Source organism: Saccostrea echinata, unplaced genomic scaffold (assembly GCF_033153115.1).
Source record: "Saccostrea echinata isolate AGI-Se365-2 ecotype Australia unplaced genomic scaffold, CSIRO_AGI_Sech_v1 ptg000030l, whole genome shotgun sequence".
Taxonomy (NCBI): domain Eukaryota; kingdom Metazoa; phylum Mollusca; class Bivalvia; order Ostreida; family Ostreidae; genus Saccostrea; species Saccostrea echinata.
Genome location: NW_026889779.1, coordinates 17,928,027 through 17,943,037, shown reverse-complemented (window position 1 = coordinate 17,943,037; position 15,011 = coordinate 17,928,027). Strand labels below are relative to the sequence as shown.

General features: G+C 33.2%; 1 protein-coding gene across 1 annotated transcript; it reads left to right on the top strand.

Moving 5' to 3' along the window:
• The first annotated feature begins 12,155 nt into the window (after positions 1 to 12,155).
• Positions 12,156 to 14,285, top strand: LOC133196885 (multiple epidermal growth factor-like domains protein 6). The gene is made up of 4 exons (XM_061332732.1): positions 12,156 to 12,569; positions 12,655 to 12,792; positions 13,253 to 13,390; positions 14,119 to 14,285. Exons 1-4 carry the CDS (start codon positions 12,218 to 12,220, stop codon positions 14,283 to 14,285), a joined length of 795 nt encoding a protein of 264 aa, XP_061188716.1. The 5' UTR covers positions 12,156 to 12,217.
• The last annotated feature ends 726 nt before the right edge of the window (positions 14,286 to 15,011 follow it).

Here is a 15,011-nt window from a genome sequence, read left to right as displayed (position 1 = left end):
TATAATGTAAAAACAGGTCATAATCAGTACATGATGAAATATTTAGAGAAACGGGGAACACAAAAAATTATTTTTGCATGGCTAATGACGGAAATCTTATGTAGGTATATCTTATTTCGCTTATTTAGCTTACGTGTGACGTCATAGTTGGTTTTTCCCGTACTCGAGAAATGTAATATGACACGTTTTTGTCATGCTTATGTCCTCTTTAACGATGTCCTGTGGAATATTGAGGTCAGCTTCATCATTCGAAATTTTTACAGTTAATCAATAATTTGAAGGATTTGCATTTCAACATAAATGAAAAAATATTGAATGATAGAATTTTTTGTAAATTACGTTTTTTATTGTTTAAGTTGTCTTAAAAAGTGCGTAGTTTTCCCTATCCGGATGCAGTGTAATAAACGAAACTTGCCTTTTCGAAATTTAAACCCTATTCATACTCTGAAATATTTTAAAAGATACATGTCAAATTTAATATTTTTTATATATGTTAAAAAAATCCCACTATGGACAGAGTAATGAGCCCGGAAACATGGAGAATTAAAACACTTAGATACTATAGGGCCTAGTATTTGTCAATCAGTATCTCCAAAATAAGGTAAGAAACCTAATGATATAACTGCTTTAAGATATGTGGGACATACTTAATTAGAAATATACAATATATGAAAAAAATTGAATGACAAGTATTTTTTCAGCTCAAGGCCCTTTTCCTCCTTAAAGAAGCTTGCAGTCAGCAGCTGACTCTGCTAAAATAGCGTATAATCAGCAAATAACAATAAATACAAACGTAAATAAACAGTCATCTCGTCAGTATCTAATAATTGAGCTGCCGTATTCATATCTACAAGACCATTATATAGGCATGTGACATAAATTCAACCAAATCATTAAGAAAAATGGCAAACAGAACAGGTGATAAATTTTCACCTTGAGTACACCAATATATATATATTTGAAATAAAAAAAAATTGGAACAAGAAATGCCTTGCCTTACACAAAACTTTACTGTGTATATTTTGTATTATTTTTAACATATTTCCATCTATAGAATGTTTCAAAATTTTTTGCCATAGATAAACCCTTCGTACAGTGTCAAATGCTTTACCGTACGATAATCAACAAAAGCACAAAACAACGTTCTAACTCTATGTAAATACAAGTCAATTAAATATTTAAGATTAAATATATGATCTGTTGTGTTATAGCCCTTTATGAACCCTGCTTGTTCTTCACAGAGCATGCCAGAGTCTTCTAAATATCTATACAATCTATTATTTCAGATACAAGTGAGCAATTTTCCATAACAGCTGACGTACGTTAAACGTTTAATTGAAATCGTAAGAGTTATCTCCCCCATTGTGTTGTACGTCTTTAAGACGTCGGTTACATGTTAATAGCCATTCTCTGTAAGCATTTAAACTCTTATATAGGTAGTGTGGCACGCTAGGTCTTAGATTTTTATGAAACTTGGCACACATTCCTATATAGATGTATGAAACTGAAATTCATAATAAAATGGTTGCAATGGTCAATGGTTACCATGGCAACCAACATACATTTTTCATGGCCTAAAAATGATAAATTTTGATGAAAAATGACGCTTTTTAACTTATTAAAAGTCTTTAATTCAACAAGATATTTACATGACTTCATCTTTTTTCCAAAGTACATCATTTTTATAGTTCTTTAGATAATTTCTAGTATTTGAGTAACGTTACCTAATAGAAAAAATATCGGCCGTTTTTAGGTAGGATTTTTCTGGGGAAAAATTGTTGATTTTAGGCTCTTTTGAAAAGCCTGGTATAAAATTTTGCGGACATTTGGGAAAAAATAAATACATTAGGTTGAAAGTCCATATATAGATTGATTGTTGTTTAACGTCCCTCTCGAGAATTTTTCACTCATATGGAGACGCCACCGCTTGCCGGTGGAGGGCTACAAATTCTGACCTATACTCGGCACTTACGGCCATTGAGCAGTGAGGATCTTTTTCGTGCCATCACCTACTGCGACACGGGACCTCGGTTTATACGGTCTCATCCGAAGGACCGGTCTCCACGTCCCACAGTGGGATTCGAACCCGCGATGTAAGGATCAACTCCTTACTCTGCGACTCTAGAGGGGACGCTCTAACCACTGCGCCACGCGGACGACGAAAGTCCATATATAGATCTAATATAAACTGCAAAGAAACACTTGGTATTCATATTTTGTTTTCCTGTTACCATCCATGGTCACAAACTTATGCTTTTTTTTAAAGAATTCCATACAAGGGCAATAGGTATCTACAATCAGTTTCCATATAAATAGTTTTATACCTGAGTATTTTAAAATGGATTAAAACCAAATTTAGTTATGTGGTACTCAATAGCAAAAACATAGAGAAAAATCAATTTTCATGACAAAAGGTCAAAGGTCAATGTCAAAATGGCTCGATTAAGATGGAATTTTGAGAAAACTAAGCACATTTTTTTCTGTGTCCTAACTAATACTTTTGTTTTAAACAGCATGAATAAACATAATTACAGTTCTGGTGGACAATAACTACATGTAGCATCACATGAATTGGTAAATACGGACAGAAGGTCAAATTTCAAGGTCACAATGGTATATAAAAATTGCCTTTTTGTCCCCCGCTTTCACTGAATGTGGGGGATATTGATTTGGGTCTGACCGTCCATCCATACGTCAGTCTGTCTTTCTGTAACACTTTCGTTCGGCCCGATGTCTCGAGAAGCCTTTGAGCCTTTGCAATAAAATTTATCATAAAAATCCCTGTGGTCTAGGGAAAGACTCCCATTGATTTTAAGGTCAAGGTCATGAATTCATAAATTCTGTCTGTTTAAACACTTTATTTCTGTACGATATCTCGAGAAGCCTTCGAACTTTTGCATTGAAATTTTAAACCACAACTTCCTATGAACTAAAGAAGACCCCTATTGATTTCGAGGCCAAAAGGTCAAAGGTCGATGTCAAGGATTTATACATTCTGTTTGTGTGTAAAACTTTCATTTCCGAGCGATATCTCAAAGAGCTTTTGCAATAAAATTTTATATCATAACTCCCTATGGTCCCGCACACTCCTCTTAAAATGTCCCCTCCCCCACCCCCACCAGTCTAGATCCGTACATGCTCTTCTTTTTTGCTTAAGCAGGGGACACAGGGCTATAGCTTGTTAGCATAGCATTTATACTTGGATATTTTTAAAGCGTATGTTTTATACCCAATTTATTTTACTGAAACTGGTAAATGAATAACATTCTCACCTTTAGCTTGATGCGTAATGTGAAAATGCTAAGAGAATGTTTTTAAGGTCATTTATTGAAAAAAAGTCAAAATATTGAAAGCCTATACACTTACCATATTGAGTGACTGGTACGTAGAGAATTGTGCTACATGCATGTAGAAACACTCTATAGAATTTGTTGTTTTTGTAGATTAAGTCCTTGTTCTAAAATGTACATTTTTGGCCCTATCCAACAGCCTACACTTTTCCAGTGACAGTCAAATTATGTTTTCCTGTGACCTTTTTCAGAGAAGTTTATAAAAAAAAAGTCTAAATCCATTTTACTTTGCAATATTATTCTTAAAAACTTGAAAATTTAGAGACATTGATGATAAATATTTCAACCCAAATATGCATGGGTTTACACATAATAGATCCGCTATTTCCCAAATTTAATCAATAATAATCTGTTGTAAAAATCTGCTGGACCTGTTCCGATAATCTGTTTTTGTGCTTTCTTGAATTTATGTCGGCTGTTAAATTTGAGTTGGCAGGTTACCTTGATGGGATCGTACACTTTATGGCGTGTAATGTAAACAATTTCTAAAGTTTAGTCCTTGAAAATGTTGAAAATAAATAATCTGTCCCTGCCTTCTTCCTACAGTTTTCATTTTTAAAAAAAGAATATAGTAACGTATTACCAATGACCAGGACTTACTCCACCCCTTCCAGGAACCATGTAAAAGCACTTACCCACATAAATTGATAAGAGGCATTTGTAAAAAAAAAAAAAGAAAAGAAAAAGAAAAAGAAAAAAGAAATTAAAAAGAAATTATAAAAAAAACACGGATCCCTTGTGAAACGTTAAGAAGTGGTGTATTCATAAGTGGTTAACCCCATTCCCGAGGTATAGATTTTTTTTGGGGGGGGGGGGAGTTAAATTTTATGATTTTTTTTTTCTTTTGGTAGAAAGGGGCTGAGGTGTGTGAAATTTATTTATGTTTTCATTATCAATAAAATACAGCTAGACAAGTTTAATATTAATTTTACTGCTAAAAGCTTCAATCTAAATGTATCTCAGTCTAGGGAAATAATAAACCGTTAACTCTAAATATGATTCAGAGAATTTGTATATCCACCCCCCCCCCCCCCCCAAAAAAAAGTATAATTTTGACTGGTCGACAGGAATCAAACAAAACATTTTTATTATTGGCCTTAACATTTTTTTAATTCTTTTTTTATTGGGTAAAGATCTTTCCCCTAAAGAAAATTCTTGCTTCAGCAACATTATCAATCTCTATCAAAATTTTTTCAAAATCATTGAATAAAAAAATCAAAATCTGAAATATACACACATAACTTTTCTCTCTTTTTTCTGGTACAGATTATAAAAAGATTAAGTTTTCTGTTACATCCTTCACTAAAAACTGTGGATGTGGATTTTTCTTCTACATGTAGCCTTTAAATAGAGATAAAATATACTTTTTATAAGTCTAAAGAGTGGGAAAAAAAAAAGAATACGCCCAAACTCTATTTCGTGGGAAGGGGGCAGGGGGGGGGGGCGGCAGGCACTTGTTTTGGTAATATTTTTTAACCCATAGTATAATAATAATAATACTTATTATACTATGGGTTACTATGGGTTAAAATTTTTTTATCGAAACAAGTGCCTGTGGGTGTTGGTGGGGTTGTAGCACTTATCAAGAATAGATTACCAGGGGGTATTTATTTTCATGTCAGTCGAGGAAAGCTTATTTTTTTTTTAACATTTTCAAGAACAGATTATTAGTTTCTAAAATCTGTCACCCCCACCCTTTAAATCAAATGGTCCTCCCTTTAATGACAGGCATCAACTTACATCACATCATTCAATATAAACTTTATACACCTGTACTTTGTTGTTGCCAAGCCTTTTTTTTATCCAACTTTCAACTTCCAGTTTTGGATATATGTTGACAATGTAAACAACTTCCAGTCAGTTTTGTCCAATGATTTTTTTATCTCTCACACTAAAGAGCTCACGATTATCAAAGGGAGATAATTCAAATTTAAATGAATGTCTGCTATTTTAATCATAGATTTCTCAAAAATTGCATTTTTTCAGAAAAAATCAACTTTAAACACCGTTTCCATGGTAACTGCTCAACATTCATATGATCTAACAATATCTTTTTGAGTAATTTATGAGGTGATAAATTCTAGCCAAATTTGAAAAAAAAATCTGTGACTATGCGTGCCACAGAAGTTTAAGTGGTTACAGAGAATGGCTATTAATTAATCATAATTATTATTGCATATATCAGAGTGAAAAGGATTCTCTAAGCTGCATCCAGTTGTATCCAGTTCCCATTTTTAATTATGTTATAACATTTGTTAATAATATATTTAAAAAAAAAGATTCCCAACAGTAGTATCAGTTCTTTGATTTTTTAAAACAAAACGCCTACTATTATCCGCGCCTGACACACTTAGCAAACAGGAGATAACTCTCTTTGTTGACATCTATTTTTAGAACGATAACAGGATATTTTAAAAATTCTCATTTGTGTGCATAAAGTAAACTTTTTACATAGATTAAAATAGATATGTCCATGTTAAAAGTAGAAGTCAATACATTTATGTAAACAAGACAACGCTGTTTGTGAATAATTGTGGAATATTAAATAAATATCGTACTTTTTTCGAAGTTCAGGAACACATATTCCTTTTTTTACGTACGCATAAACAATTTGTATACATGTAAAAAGAACTGGATGGGGTTTTCTTTGTTTTTTCCCTGGTTAGTAACTCGATCATTTTTTTAAATTAATAAAATTTTTGTGCAAGAAATGTAATGGTCATTTAGGAGAAATATAATTCCTAGATATGTGCAAATTCAGACTGACTTTCCATTCTATGAATGTGCATAAATATTCAAATTCCAATAATTTCCCACTGTTATTAAAGGCAATGTATATTTATAATTTGTTAATTCATAAATATTTTCTCGCTTATTTGATCTATTTTATGATTTAAACTGTCATAATAATTATTTTAAGAAATGTACTGCTTTAATTCGTACACTGGGTGAAATTAATAGTTAGTTACCTTATTTTCTACCTATAAAATACAAAAATAATTTCATTTGAGAATCAGGTCATGATGTCCAATAATTTCATTTCAAAAACACAATAAGCTCATAGAAGTTTTGTCCCTTTTTTGCCGCTATTGGTCCATGGCCTTTAGAGGCAAAACCGAAATACTCTTTGAGGACCAATAGAGGCAAACGAAAAATATATATGTCATATATGTTTTTATTATAAGGTTATTTTTCCATGATATTCAGAGAATCTGTTTAAAACTGCTTATTGTAAAGTATATAAACTGAAAAAAGCAGTTAAACATATCCTTCTCATATAAAATACAATGTCGTCGCTATTGGCACACACAGACGCTCTCGGCGCTATTGGCACAGATTCGGTTATATATATATATATATATATATATATATATATATATATATATATCTGTGTGTGTGTATGTATTTAGCGATGTGCTTGATGAATAAGCAAAAAAGAAGCACCTGAATAGAATATAAATTCCAAATATAATACATTTAAAGTATTGTAACGACACCGGATAAGCGCACTGGTGTATAATAATAAAATAAAAACCAATTTCTTTCTCTCTACTTCCAAATTAAAGGTGAAAGTGAAATAAAGACAAGTCTTGTAAATTTAACAAATAAATGGTTTATTCTGAATACATATTTTATTTCTATGAAACAATAATTCCAAAAATATCCTTAAAACCTAAGTATTCTGTACTTGTTATTGTATTGAGACTGGTAGATTTAACCAGTAATTGAAATAACAACGGATAAAATATCCGTAAAATAATTCTAATAATTGCAGACCGATATATCACGGTAAACAGCTCAGCAGATAGCTGTAAATAAACTTACTTATTTATAACAAACCATGACCAACTCCATCCCAAATATTCTAAAGTCTTTCTCCCAAAGTAAATGTAATAAAATTAACAAACTAAAGTAACGCACCTTTCTACAACCCAAAAGCAGTCAAAATCACTGTTGTGTGCTACAACTCGTGTTTATATACGTAAAATGACATCATGAAACGCGACCAATCAGTAACGTTGCGTAAATTACAACAACCAATGAAAAACATGAAGGGATGCTATAGTTCCCTCAACAAATTCCCACGCTTACGAGAAAGTAATAAAAATAAAAGAAACATTTATTTTCTAGCCTAACTATTTCTTGTATCATTAAATATCTATACAAGCATTAACAATAAATTATAGTCGCCCGCGTGGCGCAGTGGTTAGAGCGTCTACTCTAGAGTCGCGGAGTAAGGAGTTGATCCTTACGTCGCGGGTTCGAATCCCACTGTGGGACGTGGAGACCGGTCCATCGAATGAGACCGTATAAACCGAGGTCCCGTGTCGCAGTAGGTGCTGGCACGAAAAAGATCCCTCACTGCTCAATGGCCTTAGAGTATAGGACAAAATTGCAGCTCTCCACCGGCAAGTGGTGGAGTCTCCATATGAGTGAAAAATTCTCGAGAGGGACTTTAAACAACATACAAACAAAAAATAAATTATAATTGAAATATAGCGCTCGTTAAACTTCGTAAACACATGGCGCATGGCATTATGGGAGTCGGCCATAACTAAAACAATATGTACCACGAGTTCCTAACAATAAAGTAAAACAAGTATAAACAGTGGAATTCAGGTAATTATGCATGTATAAAACTAGTCTTTACTTAGTGGACAAATTATCTCACACACCATTTATACTTTAATGACAAAACGATCAAAATACGCATCATAAAACAAACAGAGCAAATCAAACTTTAGGGGGCGATGTCAAAAGCATAAATTATGTACAAGTACATAAGAGTATGAGTATCAACTATACATACACACGTAGCTATATTCTTACAGTATTTTTCACTCTTATTTTTTTCTACTTTGCAAATTGCTGTGTTTTTTATCTATTAAATTGATTTGAATGCCATTTTTGTGTTTACTCAGTGGTAGAAATATACGCAGAAAAAGTGTTAATATTTGTTTTGTTAAGATGTTTTTTTATTAAGCGCGCTTTATGAAATATGCTACATGATAAGTCTGTGTGATTTGCAAACCAATAATACACAAAACTCAGGCCCGTAGCAACGGTTTCAAAAGTAGGGGGAGGGAGGACAACTTCCGAAAAAAATCTGACAAGGAAAAAAAATAATAATACTGATCAAAATTATCTGACGAACGCAAAAAAAAGAAACCTCATTAACGTTCCAAATATTAGAATTTGCCTTACAGCAATAAACAAGAGGCCCATGGGCCTCATCGCTCATCTGAGCACATTGGCCAGGAAGAAGCAGAAATCAATTCAGTATTGAACAGTGGGAGGGTGGACTTTAATTTACACTACCTTTCATATCAATATTACTAATCATAGCTTTGTTGTTGATTCTAAACAGAAGAATTGTAAAGATTTTTTCCTGTTTTCCTATATAAAACTCTGATCGCTTATTGTGGCCCCACCCTATCCACCTAATTTTGAACAAATATGAATCTACACTATCGGAGAATGCTTCTATAATAATATGACTAATCATGGCTTTGCGGTTCTTGAGCAGAATATTTTTTCTTGATGATTCCTATATATTCTTATGCAAACCTTTGACCCTCTGTTGTGTCATAATTTGAACAAACTTGATTCTACAATACCTAAGGTTGCTTCTGTATAAGTATGACTAATAATGGCTTTAGCTGTTCTTGAGAGGAAGATTTTAAAGATATTTCCTAGGTAACGTGAATGATCAGGTTCTGTAAGGGATATATAACTTTTCTTTTTACTCTATCTGAATTAATGATTGGAATGATTATTAAGACAGCTCTTTCTTAGGGTAAATCACACAGAACTTAAATTTTCTCTTATCTAGAGAATGGGACAAGGCAAAGTACTACATGCACCGTGTTTCTCCCCTTTGTTCCCATTGATATAAGAACTGGATCTCTCATTCTTCTTCAGAGTTACTACACACAGAACTTAACATCAATTACCTAGGATACTTCTCACTGCTGTTTATAACTTTTATACTTTGATTTTGCTCTAACCCGTAACTTTTCTTTATTGCTGATTCAACGTCCGACTTCTTTAGCTAGCTTCTGAAAGCCTGACTTTCCCAAAGTTCTGCCTTATAAACCCTTTGGTTTGGCTACTCCATTCCAAGTTTTGTCATGTCATTCCACTATTTGAAGTCTTCAATGCGTTTAACTGAAATGCCGCTTAACCATTAAACCTTTATATTCTGTTGTAAAACTCTAACCCACAGTTTTGACCCCCGCCCGGGGGGCATTATTTGAACAAACTTGAATCTACACTACCTGAGGATATTTCTTTATAAATATGACTAATAATGGCTAAGCTTTTCTTGAGAAGAAGATTTTTGAAGATATTTCCTAAATATTCCTATGGTGAAATTTGACCCCCTGTTGTAGCCCTGTCCCAGGGTTCATGATTGAAACAAACTTGAATCTACACTACCTGAAGATACTTCTATTATGATATGACTAATAATGGCTTTAGCTGTTTTTGAGAAGAAGATTTTTAAAGACATGTCCTATATATTCCTATGTAAAACTTCGACCCCCTCTTGTGGCCCCGTCCTACCCCGGGGTTATAATATAAACAAACTTGAATCTAGAGTATATAATGAAGCGTTCACATAAATTTCATCTTTTCATGCCCAATGGTCCTTGAGAAGAAGATTTTTAAAAGATGCCACCAAATTTTGACGAATTTTTTATCACCCCTTGAAAGAAGGCGTGGTATTTCCTGTGAACAAACTTAAATCCACTTCACCCAAGAATGCTTTTTGTCAAGTTTGGTTGAAATTGGCCCAAGTTTTCTTGTGAAGTCAAAAATGCGAAAAGTTTTACTGTTTACAGACAACAGACGACAAAGTGCGAGGCCATCCAGCACCTACAGGGAAATTTACTACAGCAAAATATTATACTCAGAAAAAGTCCCCCCCCTCCCCCGCGTTCTACCGGCCTGAAACTTAGCTAGAGAACAAATACACTCATAATATTATGCACACAATTCGTCATAATTATCCTATACATTAAATAATTATTAACTAATTTATAATTAAACAGGTGAAAAAATTAACACCAATGACAGCCCTAGATGTTGTGTAGAAATATTCATTATATATTCATAATGCGCTGCAGGAGAGCTTGATTTTGATTAAAAGCTCAGTAAAGTTTGGATTTTATTTCTAATATCAGATCTTCTTATACATTATTTTCAGACGATATATCGGCACATAAACCAACAAAACAAGGCCTCGATGATCAAATATTAGATGTGGCCCAAAATGTTGTAGACAGATCTCTATCCACATGTTCTACTACTGATTTCTCAAATCCAGCATGGTGGTATGTGGATCTCCAAAAAGTCAAAAGTATTTATGACGTAGAGATTTATTTCAGGCTTTATGATACCACACTTGGTAAGTAATTAAAATAATTCATATTATGAATAAAATGAAACAAAAGTCAAAACTTTTCGAACCATTCTGTCCTTTGAGAAAATCCGAAAAGAATCTGTCCTAAATCATTATATTAAATAGTAAACAAATTTTCGCTGCTCAGAGCAAAGGTTTATTTTGGAGAAAAATAGCTTGCATCTTGGCGGTCTTGAAGCAGCTGTATTTTTTAGTCTGGGGTATTGTAGGAGTTGTAATTCTATGCAACACATTGTAAAAGGTGAAAATAACGAACAGTGATTAAAGCTGAATATGATTCGTAAAAGCAATGTGTCCGCCATTTTTGTTCGGATTCTCGCTATATCTGAGGACCCCTATATAAAGGGCATGACTTGGACACTGTTCAGTATAATCAGTCGACACCGGTGTAGACGGACGTATGCTATACACCACTAGGTAACGACAAAAAATAACTGTAATACCTCGTCTAATGCAGGAAAGTAAGATACAAAAGAAACTTACAATTATAGTTGTACAGGTCAGTGCAGTATACAAACAAACACAGATACACGTAACTACAATAAAATGTAAACAAAGGTAATGCAAGATAACCAGCACGAACACGGGTCGCCATTCCACGCCGATACCCGTGACAATAAAGCAGTCAGGTGTAACGAATGCGAAGAAGATGTATCGTAGATATAATATCGAAAATCGCGTATGCCTATTTACGAGTCGTGTTCAGCTTTAATCTCCTACATCCAGTTATCAAAACGAATCGTTAACAGAGCAAACACACGGACCCATATGGAAACGCCAGAGGGAGAATTAGGTGCCTACGAGGAGTAAGCATCACCTCTCGTTAGCCCCATGCATTCATCAGGGAGACGGAGCAACTCGAATTTACTCAAATTTAGTGTACAAGCAATAACCTTACAAATAGTATCAATGACAAATGTCAGAAAAATACGACACAACGATAGGTTGTATTTCTAAATAAGGTCATAATAACCACTCTAAAATTGCAAAAAGCATGTTGTTGAAATCATTGATTCACTAACTTATTTGTTAGTAACTTGCATCGGTTTTAAAATTGTTCGTATTCAGAACATCCTCGTGCATACGGTATGGAATCAGTTGGGAGACTTAAACACGGTTATGTATGTGATGTTAGAATATTGCCACATATATTAGGGAAGTTGAGGTTGGAAAAGATGAAGTCATCTCGTTTGTCCTACGGTTTAGTTGTTAGTTGGTCATTATCGTTAGTAAAACATCTAAATATGAAACAAATGGTGCAGACGCAGTGGTGTCTTTTAAATTTGGGATATACTGAGTCAATATATAATGAAAATAATTATTGTTAATTGATAAAACGTTGTCAATATATCTAAATGTTAGTTAAAGCCAAATGTACAAATGTGGTTCCTTCTCATAAAGAAGTTTTTGAAGAAATCTTGCTTCATATAAATAAATAAAAAAAATGCCGGCAAATATAGGAGCGCAATTACTGCCCATCAGAAATTCATTAAATCTAAGATATATTGCATGTGTGACACCCTTTCAATTTTCTAATTATAATATGGAACAACGACAGAGAGAGCGTATGTATGGATACAAACTCTACATCTCTAACAGTACAGATTTCAGCCTGTTACAAGAGGCTTACTTGTGTTACAATCATAAAGGGCCGGATTTACCCGATCTTAACGTTACTCATAAATGTGTTACGTTTGGTCGATATGTAATTTTCTACAACGAAAGAGTTCCTGGTGTTACGTATCCAAACAATCAGAAAGAAACATACACACAGCTGTGTGAAGTTATAGTACAAGGTAGTTTTATCTTTTGCAGATCACATATATTCATTTTACTTGAAATAGACACATACCGGCTATTAAATTTAAAGGTATTTTAAAGGTTGTGACAAAGATGATGTTCATGGGAATCTCTGTAATAAAAACTGTCCTTCAAACTGCCAAGAGAAAAGATGTTACATAACTAACGGAACTTGTGCTGGATGTACAGACGGTTGGATTGGTAAAAAGTGCCGTAATGGTAAGATTAAGAAAGTCATTTTCATTTTAGGAATTTCATTATTGTTTATGTTCATCATTCTGTTATGCATATGTTCGCCTTTAACTATGATGCCTTTAAAACTCATTTAAAATGTCAATCCCCTTTACTACACCACATGAATTTTACAAAATTTGGAAAGGATCGCATGCAAGAGAGCAAAAGGAAGAAGGTAAAGCACAAATGGTGAAAGCTGGACTGATGATACTGAGAATAATATCTACTCCTTGTATCAATGCACATAACAAAGTTATTTTTTTTCAAAATGTTAATGATTGAATTTGATTTTAGCACGAAAAAAATCGTATCATGCGCGCACATCAATGAGGGAAAGTGGGACATCTTCACAGTTTATTTCCAATTCTAAATTTATAAACAACTTGTTTAATTAAATGCAGTAATACTTTAGCAAACGTTTTATTATGTTCAGTTTATGTTTCAGCTTGTCCAGCTGGAAAATATGGAGCTGAATGCAAGAATACATGTACAGATCATTGTGGAAATAATACTTCTTGCAATCATGTGACTGGTCATTGCGAGGGGTGTCTATCAGGATGGATGGGATATGATTGCAATGAAAGTAAGATAAGAAATATAACGGGTATTCAATGTTTTATAGTTGGATATGGAAATCATTTCATACGTGGGACAGTATATTTTGATATTTTTACTTGCGAAGCACTGTTAAGGCCATACGCATGAAGGAGGCAGGGCCTAATTTATACAGGAAATGCTTATTGTGACATTACGCAAAAATACGATTTTCTTAAAATACCAGAAAATGAAGAAATCAATATATTTTTAACTGTTTGAGTATTAAACTTCTGTATATCAAAAATTACCACAGCAGGTTAAAACAAATTACTGCTCGCAATACACTGGATGACATAACGTATTTATAGTAAAAATTGATGCATTTTAATTGCAGTAAAAGACGGTTCAAGTAATTTTTGAATATATAAACATATTTTCCCAATTAAAAATAATGTGTATTTCGTTGTCGTCATCCTTACACTTTTCTTTTTTTAAATTACAATACTTTAACGATATCCATTTATGTATTCAAGCCATTTGTAGAAAGATTATACTTCTGTGCAAAATATACAATTAAAGATTTTAATGTGACTTGAGTTATAAATTAAGAGGAAAAAATCAGAGTTTCATTGCAGGATATATTAGAGAAATCGTAAGAGAAGATCAAACCATGAGTAATGTAATGTTATTACTAACAACTTGTCATACATAAGCAATCCCTACGTAGGAGTTCATCATTTAGCACATGTAATTTGTTTTACATCACATCTTCAGTACGTCCACCTGGCACGTATGGAGAAGACTGTAGGGGAAGTGTAGTGGAAACTGTATCAACAACGACACCTGCTTCAACATCAATGGATATTGTCTTCGAGGTTGCCGTGATGGATTTCAAGGAATTCGCTGCAATGAACAAAGTGTTGTCGTTATGGGTGGTTTAGCAAACCAGTGTTAATATTACCATGTAATTCACAAAAATATACATTATAGGCAGATTATCTACATTCAAAAAGGTAATTGTTCAATGTCAGATATGTCATTATCATGTCACAGTTGATTTAACGATGACCCTGTGACAATCAATTTGTATGTCAAACAACATTTTTGTAATTCTAAAAGTGCTTTTGAAAGAGGATTTATGAGTACATTGTCCAAAATACGAAATAGTAGTATTTAGTGTTTTTAGTGTAACTGACATTCAATTTTACTTATTTTTTAACGCCTTTGCTTATTTACTTAAAATAGATTTTACTAGCCCATGTACCGACCAAAGAGACAATGTTGCCAAATTGACAGCGGGCTTGGTTATTTCTTTCCTGATCAATGTTGGATTTTGCTTTATATTGCTTTACTTCATCGGGTATGTTTATTTTTACGTACCAGTGGAATTCCGAGGAGTTTATAAGTCAGTTATAGCTTTAAAGGGCATGGACACACTTGCATTACTGTGTTAAAGAAAAATTATACATTTTAATTTTTATTTGAAAAATAGTTTCAGTTTAATGATTTGAACTTACAAAAAATTCTTAATACTCAATGATGATGGCATGTATAGCGTTGGGGTCGAAGGATAAAATTGCAGGGTTCTAATAAGTTTAATACATGCAAGATATAATTCCAGTGATTTACAATACATTAAATGGGGATCTTTTTTCCTCCATTGTAAT